The 10,045-nt window shown below is 37.8% G+C and overlaps 1 protein-coding gene across 1 annotated transcript; it reads right to left on the bottom strand.

Moving 5' to 3' along the window:
• Window positions 1–505: 505 nt before the first annotated feature.
• LOC116299843 (cationic amino acid transporter 4) lies at window positions 506–9,236 on the bottom strand. The gene is made up of 3 exons (XM_031708559.1): window positions 7,566–9,236; window positions 4,579–4,918; window positions 506–3,847 (listed from the first exon to the last, which is right to left on the bottom strand). Exons 1-3 carry the CDS (start codon window positions 8,931–8,933, stop codon window positions 3,603–3,605), a joined length of 1,953 nt encoding a protein of 650 aa, XP_031564419.1. The 5' UTR covers window positions 8,934–9,236; the 3' UTR covers window positions 506–3,602.
• Window positions 9,237–10,045: the final 809 nt, after the last annotated feature.

The following is a 10,045-nucleotide window of genomic DNA, read 5'->3' as shown; positions in this document are numbered from 1 at the left end:
TGAGCGCCAAGTTGCACGGTTTCGGATGGAAAACGCTATCGTGCGATAAAAATTTGGGAAGAGACGGTAGTGCGCCCCGCCAAAATTCTCGCTAGACGATTTAACTTTTGGATGCGCAATGGTTTGTAAAATTGAAAACTTCCCACTCAAAGTATTTCTATCTACAATGTCCATACGTAGAAAATCAGGGGGGTACGGCACCACCAATAATTTTGACGCACACCATTTTATATTTGACAAAATTTAGTATTCTGAAGAGATTTCTATAATATTAGAATTTTCAATCAAAAACTCGCTCCGAGGTCCCTGAGAATAGTAAGCTATTTTCTTTCTTGCCCGATAGAGAAGACAGCCGCGATAAGGAAATTGGGCGATACGCTTCCGTCAATCAGAGTATGTAAAGGTACCGAAGAATTCAACGATTTCCATATCGCGCATTTTGTCTCGATCAGCGCGTAACAATGAAAACACTGTAGAAGTATTATAAAATACGCGTGAAAAGGTATTTCATTTTGCAACCCTTTATTATCATTTTTACAACCTCAATCTTATTAATTCAGGGAGTATCTAGTACTCCCTGGACGCATGTATTTATCCCATTTAATTATTTTTTTCTAGTATCCCTTGAGATCAACTCGATAACCAAATTATAATAATAATCATAGTTTTGAAAACTATTCAGAGTGACTAATGGACTACCTCGACGATACGGCGGCCATCTTGAATCGCAAGGCATTATGGGCCGTCCAGGGATCAAATAAAGCTTTGTTAAAGAAATGACGTCGATTGATATTAACGGCTCACCAAAAGAGAATACAACAAAAGATGAATTAAGACGGCACATCGATTACTTTACCCGAAAAGAAAGACATTCACGAAACTATATATTTTCTGTCATCTTCGTTTTCTTTTGCCCCCTGGCAATGTCGCCGCCGTATCGTCGAAAGTAGTCCATTGCACAAATTACAATCTACACACACTCGCTCGCTCTAATTCTTAGAGAGGTTTTCGTATGAGATAGGAAAATATATAACTGAGTTACAGCACGTACAAGGTGGATATGCCGTAACATTGAAATGGCTTCCCATCGTTTTCCAGTACTTCCTATCACAAAATGTAATGACGGCTTTGGTAAGACATGGTTACGAATACGGTACGACTATAGTACGAATACGGTACGACAACAGTACGGCTACAAACTTGCCGTATCGTTTCCCACTCGTACGAAAACCACTCGAGATTTTATGTTACACTTCGCGCGTTTCTGTGACCCAACATTTAAGTTCCCTCCAAATTTACAATACTCTATAATAATTTTAACCAAGATCCAAAATGTTTGTAAAGATGTCCAAGGTAGCAGATTCATGAAAGAACGACAAACATATTGCGCATGTTAGGAAACTAGACGACAAAATGGCGGACGCATTCATTATCAAGGCTTATAAACTCAATTTGTTTTCCGAAAGGCGTAGATTCTCAATGCTATAAGGCTGTTCGTAATCGGGTTTCCGATCATGCGCATTATGCTTTCTCATACCAAACTAAGCATGTAAAGTCACTAGCATTGCCACATTGCGGATTTTACATGCAACACGATTTTAAGAAATAATGACAAAGATTGTATTGTCCCTACGAAATGATTTTGTAGGGAATTATGACAGTGTTCCATTAGCCTTTGTTCCTTCAAAAGAGAGTGACAACACTTTCATTACGCGCCAATGTAGGTGTGTATTTAAGAAGAATGTTTCCTCTCTAGTGCGTAATAAATCAGTGCGCTATGCGTACCTCGTTTAGTACAGTACAAACACTAACAATGTGCAACACTTTGCACTATTTAGTAGTAAATAGTGCTAATTAAACAATAGAAAACAATATGATTGGCATAATTTAGCAGTATTTAGTGGTATTTATGTTCCACACTTATAGTGTTTGTACTCTAGCAACATGGATATAGAATTAGTTTAACAAAAATAAAGTATTTAATATTTTTGACTTGACGAATCTATGAAAGCCATAAATTATGTCTCAAATGAATTAGTCAATTAAACTTTATTACTGCAACCAGTCAACTTCAGGTACAGAATCGAATACGAATCAAAAAGCGTTTACAACTTGAAAAGGATGATTTTGTTCCATGATTTGGTTATGATCACTTTGCTACTTCTTATATACAATTCTAGAATCGAAACTAAAAATAATTTGAATTGTGCATGAATGCGGTCGAATTATTGAGTAATTATTGATTAGTTATTAAAAATTATAATTTAATTTGAAATGAAAATGGAACAGACCAAACGGTTGAGAGATTTTTTCGGCTTGTTTTCTATGCAAATAAATAAAGACCCTGTCTGAAACTAGTCATTGAATTTAAAGGCGCTAGGGTGCAGTAATAACGTACGTAGCACAAGAACAAATATTACTGGTTCCCAACAGAATAAATATAAAAGGAATGGCGGCCATGTTGGATGATATAACAAAATAAACGAATTACAAATCTTTTGCCAAAATCATCCAACATGGCGGCCACGAAAAATGACGGTGTGCGCACGCATACTCTAGCTTTCTTGAGCCTACGAACACTGATCTTCGTCGAGATGCGAACTGACGCAGACCAAAACCCTCGTGAGCTCAAGAGATAAAAATATACTGTGATAGGAATAAATAAAGTTTCTTCGGTTTCTTTAGTATTATACTTTGCTCCAAATAAAAATAATATATACCTTTAGGTCGGTCGAGAAGAAAATACTTTGCTTCTCAATTTTATATTCTTTAAAATATATTTTCACGTAATTTAAATACTTTTTCTCGTTTTTTCGTTTTTCCGAACCGAGATTTTTCAGCATTACGTTGTGCATTAGTAAAACCCATTATCTTATACTACCCAATAATATCTTCTTATTTTAGCAGTGTCAAGGCAAAAAGAATTTTACAGCGCAATGCGCACGAGCATGTCCACATATAAAGTATTGACAGCATACTTCTATGCAAGGACTTTGCGCTTGCATAGAAGCTCTTACACGCATTATCATTTGGTAAGAACAGTCAGCTTCGCATTGAAATAAGTTGATTTAACGTACAAAAGCGCGTGCATAGAAGTATGTAAATACATTAAATGTGGTCATATTTTTGCACGTTGCTCTGTAAATTTTCGTATTCAGTATGTATCCCTGTAGCCCAGTGACCACAGGGTTACCACAGGGTGACCCAATTTCAGATCCTTTGCCTGACACGAATGTCCAGTTAACATTTATGACTTAATTTAACAAAATGTATATATACCCATTTATTTACTTTTATATATTATTCATACTCATATACCTCAAAATTGAACCTCTAAGTGGGCCATCTTGGAGAACTGAATCATTATTATTTTCTTCAGAAGAGAAAACTTTCATACGAAAGCATTTTACGTATCATATATATGTCCTCCTAAATGGTTGTCAGAGGTGAAAATCCATCATTGAACAAAAATGAAATAAGATCGCAAAATAACTGCTAAATTTTAAGGTCGATTATTCCTTTCTTATGGCTAAAATATACAAATTAAAATTCATTTTTTCCCATTGAAAATTCAATTTTTCCCATTGAAAATATATAGACATCTATTCGTTACCAGCCTCCTTCGCAATCTCTTCAGCCGGGGTGTCCTGGAAACTGTCTTTCAGTGGTGCTTTTTCTTCTGTCTTGCTCTGTTTTGGTTGAACTGGTTTGATTTTCTGGGTGAGAGTTGGTGGTGGGCTGTCATTGACGATATATTCCCCGTGGGTACTCCCAGCATCTGGATCATCCTCGCCCGATAACCCTTCCACGCTGTGGCGTATGCCATAGAAGATATAAATGGCAAAGCCTGTAAGGAAAGTAACGAAATTGGTATTGAGCTCTGATGATAGAGTGGCTTGATTATCGTATGAGTGGGAAATATATTGGCTTACAGCACGTACACGGTACGACATGCCGTAACACTGAAATGGTTTCCCATAAGAATGGTTATCGTATGAGTGGGAAATATATTGGCTTACAACACGTACACGGTACGACATGCCGTAACACTGAAATGGCTTCCCATAAGAATGGTTATCGTATGAGTGAGAAACATACGGTACTGACTTACAACACGTACGCGGTACGACCTGCCGTAACACTGAAATGCCTTCCCATAAGAATGGTTATCGTATGAGTGGGAAACATAAGTTACTGACTTACAACAAGTACACGGTACGACATGCCGTAACATTATTCAAATAGCTTCCCATATAAGAATGGTTATAGTATGAGTGGGAAACGTACGGTACTGACTTACAGTATGTACATGGTACGACATACCGTAACATTGAAATGGCTTCCCATTAGAATGGTAATCGTAAGAGCGTGGAACATGCGGTACTGACTTACAGCACGTACATGGTACGACATGCCGTAACATTGAAATGGCTCTGATCCCCATGGACTGTTCTAAGGTACATATATTTCCAAGATGGCCTCTGTTTCGTCCCTAAAACAAATCCACAATGCACTGCAATGCCAACTCGAGCCATAACTTTGGGAGTGGCTAATACGCATGCGCAAGCGTGGCCTTACCTAGAGTCATCCAAACACCAAATCGAATCCAGGTCCATTTGGAGAGCTTCAGAAGCAGAAACAGATTAATCAAAATACTAGCGAGAGGAATGATAGGAATGCAGGGGACGGTGAATGGGAAGATTGCATGATTACGAGGCTGCATCATCATGACAACGAGGCCAAAGGCGAAGAGTAGTATGGTGAAGATAAGGGTGAATATGGACCATCCTTCGTGATTACCAATAGCCGACCAGCCTCCGATCATAAGAGCTACGAAACCAACCATGGCAGTGATCATTAAGACAACAGCCGTGGTCGCTATCTGACTGCTTCTCTTGTCTGGGGGATCCCCTTGATGCTGAGAAGATTGGAAGAAAAGTCTCTAGTTAAAAGATATTAAACCAAAACCATGTTTGTATGAGAGGTTGGGATTGATAACATCAGGCCATGCAGAGGTTATTTCAGGGTTTGATCTGTGAGTTAGCCATGCCCTGACTTAGATCAGCCAAGAGGTTGTTTCAGGGTTTGATCTGTGAGTTAGCCATGCCCTGACTTAGATCAGCCCAGAGGTTGTTTCAGGGTTCGCTCTGTGAGTTAGCCATGCCCTGACTTGATCAGCCCAGAGGTTGTTTTGAGGTTTGACCTGTGAGTTAGTCATGCCCTGACTTAGATCAGCCCAGAGGTTGTTTCAGGGTTTGATCTGTGAGTTAACCATGCCCTGACTTAGATCAGCCTAGAGTTTGTTTCAGGATTAGATCTGCATGGGAGTTAGCCTAGCCCCGACTCAGTTAAATCAACCAACGCAGAGCGGTTGTTTCACAATTCAATAAAAAAATTATAGGCTGAAGGTTAGATTCGGAAATTTTAAAAGTATATATTGGATTTCCTGTTATCGATTCTTTCGATATTTAAATCAAAGAGGAAAAAAGATTTGTAAAGCCTACGCATCCGCTGGGATGTCGATCATTGGACCGTGTGACAGCACTTTGTCGTCTATTGTCTTAATACTCCTACGCTCTCCTAAGCGCCACACGTAAGAGCAGTGGTTTAAAGGGACTCAAAATATGGATTGAATGTGAGAATATTATCATAAATTTACAAAAAGATTCCACTTGGCCGGTGAAAAGTTCTAAGCATAATAATATTAGTAGACACTCGTTCTATTAGTTTTTGTTTTTTGTTTTGTTTGGATCGGTTTGGTTTTTGTTTGGTTTTTGTTTTTGTTTTTTTCGTTTTACTTTGGGTTGTTATTTAGTCACTAATTATAATTTGTTTTCTATATCGTGGGCCAAGTAAAATCTCCGAGGTTTCTGATCCTTAGAAAAGAAAGTTTCCGAGGAAGAACTACCCTATTTATTTTTTCAATCGCGAGTAGTGTAATTTTGCCTCGAGCCATTATGCTTGCTTCCTTCGTATCTCCGTTTTCAGCGCCTCTAATGCAAAGAAAACTGTCAATACCGTTCACCTTTAGCTTACTAAGTAAAAAAGGATGAAGTAAACCACAATTCAATCGAAGTACATTGTTTAAAAACCACGAAGAATTAAAAAAAAGCGAAGACTAAACATATAAGGGAAATGACATAAATTAGAGGGCTTAATATCAACCTTATATATAAAACGAAAAGTCAAAATCTCCTCTCTCAAAGTTAAGACAAAACCTGCTCGCTATAAAACATGCTTTCATTAAGCGAAGGTCCTAAGAAAGGATAGCTAAAAGAGAAAGACAAGTTCAACGACAGAATCATTCAAAGAGTATAGAATAGTTCATTAGCATTTTGTTTTTTTCCCGCTTGCGACCATTTTTTTAGTTTCCTGTTGCGTTCGTAATTAAAATAAATGTATAGCCATAAAATAATCTTTACCAGTTTCTTAAGATTAATGTTCGCTATAAAGACTGTCGTTGTTTATAAAGAACTTACAATTTTTTTTTTTTTTTTTTTTTTTTTGATATCAAAAGTGAAAACCAAAAACTTGCCGATACTACAGTATTCGAATATTCATTTTATTATGTGATGGGAAAAAATACCATAATTAAAACACAAATCCTTCATTGATCCAGAAACCAAACTTAATACAAACACCATGGAATGAATTCTCCTTCTCAAAGAAAAAAACCTTTATCTAGGAAAACCACAAATATTTACACAATGAATAAATGGATTCGATTTATCGCGACAGTAACTTTAACTTCGCAAGTTCGTATCGAACTCTTTTTTTTTTTTTTTTTTTTTTTTTTAGCGTTTGATGACTAAACTATTAGGGATGAAATAGATACTGTAGGATTCAGTCAGCATCTGTTTTCGAAATATCAATTCTTTTATGAATAATGGTGTACAATACCGAAAGGTGACGTTTCAAAGATTGATAGGCCGCGCTATTATTGACTTCAGTGGATATTGAAGGGTATCAATTTTTTCATTTGTCGAACCGGAAAATTCCGCTTTAAGCTTTAAGTTTTTAAGTTTTCTCTTCGCGAAACGAAATAAAAAAATAAAATATATCGATGACATTGAAAATGCAGACGATGGTTTCCTGTGAGGTTTCGTTTGAATCTTTCGATAGCTCTGCTTGGATTTGTATTCAAGATGTTTATCATTACGAAACGTATAACTCCGTATAAAATAATCAAATATCCAAAAAAATTACCAGTCGCTTTAAGCTTATTTCTTCCTTTCTTATAAACTTACAAATTATTTCGGCTATAAAGGCTAAAAACGAAAATATAGAAACTGTAAATAAAATATATGATAAACAGACTGATGACCTTTTTACAGATCGGCTATTTTATAAAAAAATAATAATAAATTAAGCAACTTTCGTAGATATTTGATATTTTATAAATTCAATTCTAATATTATTATTATGTTATCCTTTTAACGGGTAAAATTAGCTAACTATCGCTAAGTATATGACAATATATATAAGTAATATATACCGTATTCCTGTTTTTTGTTCAAAAATAATTTGATTATCTGTCTGTATGGTTATGATAGTAATGCACCAACCTTAACTTCTTCCTTTTCTTCTCCATGTGCCTCGATCGGTTTGTATTCAATGGCTGGTTGTTCGTCTAAGTGAGGCCTACAGCAGATCACGCTGTATCCTGATTTTTTGGAGCCCTCTTCATTGTCATACGCAACGCTTTCCACTCCTGGTTGAAAGCGAAGGACAAGAACGGATGTGGAAACGAGGGAATATGCAAGGAGAGTTCCTATAGAAAGCATCTCTACGAGTTGTTTCAGGTCAAGGCATAGCGATAGGACCGCGGATAAAAGTCCAGCAGCCATCAAGGAGTTGATAGGGATGTTCGTACGAGCGTACACCTTCGCAAACCAACCAAAGATCAATCCATCGGTTGACATGGAGTACATGATTCTTGGTACAGCAAAGATGCCGCTCATGAGGGAACCAAACAGCGCGCACAGCCCTCCAATCGCGATGACATATTTCGCTCCTGGTAGCCCAACACGTTTGAATGCTTCTGGTAGAGGTGCGATCTTGTCCAAGTCCTTGTACGAGACCATCAGAGTCAAAACAGTAGCCACTCCGAAGTAGGCCAAGAAGCTGATGATCAAGCTCATCATGATGGACAGAGGTATAGATCTCTTGGGATTCAGAGTTTCTTCAGATGCCGTCGCTATCACATCAAAGCCGACAAAGCAATAAAAACAGCTAGCAGCTCCGGCTAGAATCCCAGACACTCCGTACGGCAAGAACTGATTATCCCCAACCCAATTCTTAGGGTTGACATGGAAAATCCCAACTGCTACCACGAACACAACGACTAGCATGTTCACTCCCGTGACGACCTTGTTGAAGATAGCTGAATGTTTCGCGCCGAGTCCGACCACCAGTGAGATGAAGATTACCAGAAAAAAGGCTATGAAGTCCGGGTAAGTTCCAAGGCCTTCTACATGCCATTCTCCGACATGTTTGATCCAGAATTTATGCAACGCACCGCCACAAATCGAATCGATGTACTCGCTACTAGCTCGACCAAGAGACGCCGTACCAATGACATACTCTAATATCATGTTCCAACCGATGATGAAGGCCCAGATTTCGCCAAGGGACGTGTAAGTATACATATAAGCGGAGCCAGCTTTGGTGATTCGACATCCAAATTCGGCGTAACATATTCCCGAGAGGAAAGCCGCTACAGCAGCGATGAAGAACGAGAGGACAACACCAGGACCTGCAACATCACGAGCGATTTGACCCGTCACAACATACAGACCTGCTCCTACTGTTGCTCCAACTCCCAAGAATGTCAAATCGTACACATTTAAACAGCGTTTGAGAGGAGAATCTGAATCATTATTGTCGATCTCTTTGACTCGAGTTAAGAGCTTCCAAAGACGAACCAAAGCCATCTTCGAAGCCCGCTAAAATGTCCTCCCACCCGCCTTGAATAAAAGCCAGTTCAGTGTCGTTCAATATGCCTAATTGACTACAGTCGGGGGTTGAGAATAGCTAACATAAACGTTAATGATTTCAAAGCGCTTTTTTACCCGAAAAGAGTGGCTTCCTTGAAAAAAACTTGTGTCTATTTTAGACTCACTGTTGTCTCTAAGCATATGCCTTGAGTCGTGAGCCAAGTCAGACGTAATGATGATCAAGAAACCACGAATCTAAATTAAAAAATCGAATCACTTAGGCGTATAACATCAGTTGAGTATTATACCATCCTCATTTGCATAACTAAGATACCATGACGTCATAATACGCAAGGACAACAGATTGGTGTTACGACTTCTAGTTCACTGGGCAAAAAATAGAGTTTATTTTAGAATCATAACGAAGAATCGAATTTTAAGATGGAATTTGTCAGCAGTTGGTACATTGATATAAAATTATCAACATACAGTTTTCTACAGTGGCCCGAGTAATACACTATGCTATGAACTATTATCCAAATACAAGAATAAACATTTGAATACATAAACACAACAGGCCTGTAGCAAGGCTTATAAAATTGTGGGGGGAGTGGAAGACCAACATCAGCCCGTCTAATTATTATACTCTAGCTAAGTCAAAACGCATAATTTACGGAAGTTGCTTTTTTTATTATTATTATTATTATTATTATTATTATTATTATTTCGATTGGTACACTGTACCGTACCTTTTCAACGCAACGTACATCAACTGTGTACATCAGCATCGTGACATGCCGCGTATATTTTCATAAATTGAAAAATCAAAAAAGAAGAAGGAAAAAATACCTAAATACGCAACTACAAGTAGTTATGAGTAGAGCGCATAGCGCATATCTCCGTGAAAAACTGAAAAATCGTACAAATTTGTACAAATTACTGAGTAAGTTCTGTAGACCTCAGTAGACCTGAAATGCTAAACGATTGTGCTATATTGACACTGTATAGAATACTTATATTATCTATGTAAAATGTCTCCAAACTTCAAGAATCACCGCATTCCTTCATGCTTTTTCAGCACTTTCATACGAATAAGTCACGCACTACTG

This window comes from Actinia tenebrosa, unplaced genomic scaffold (genome assembly GCF_029948245.1).
Source record: "Actinia tenebrosa isolate PJP-AT-01 unplaced genomic scaffold, QUT_ActTen_1.0 PGA_scaffold3__52_contigs__length_22856419, whole genome shotgun sequence".
Classification (NCBI taxonomy): Eukaryota; Metazoa; Cnidaria; class Anthozoa; order Actiniaria; family Actiniidae; genus Actinia; species Actinia tenebrosa.
Note: the sequence above shows the minus strand (reverse complement) of the source record. Positions and strands in the feature narration are given on the sequence as shown.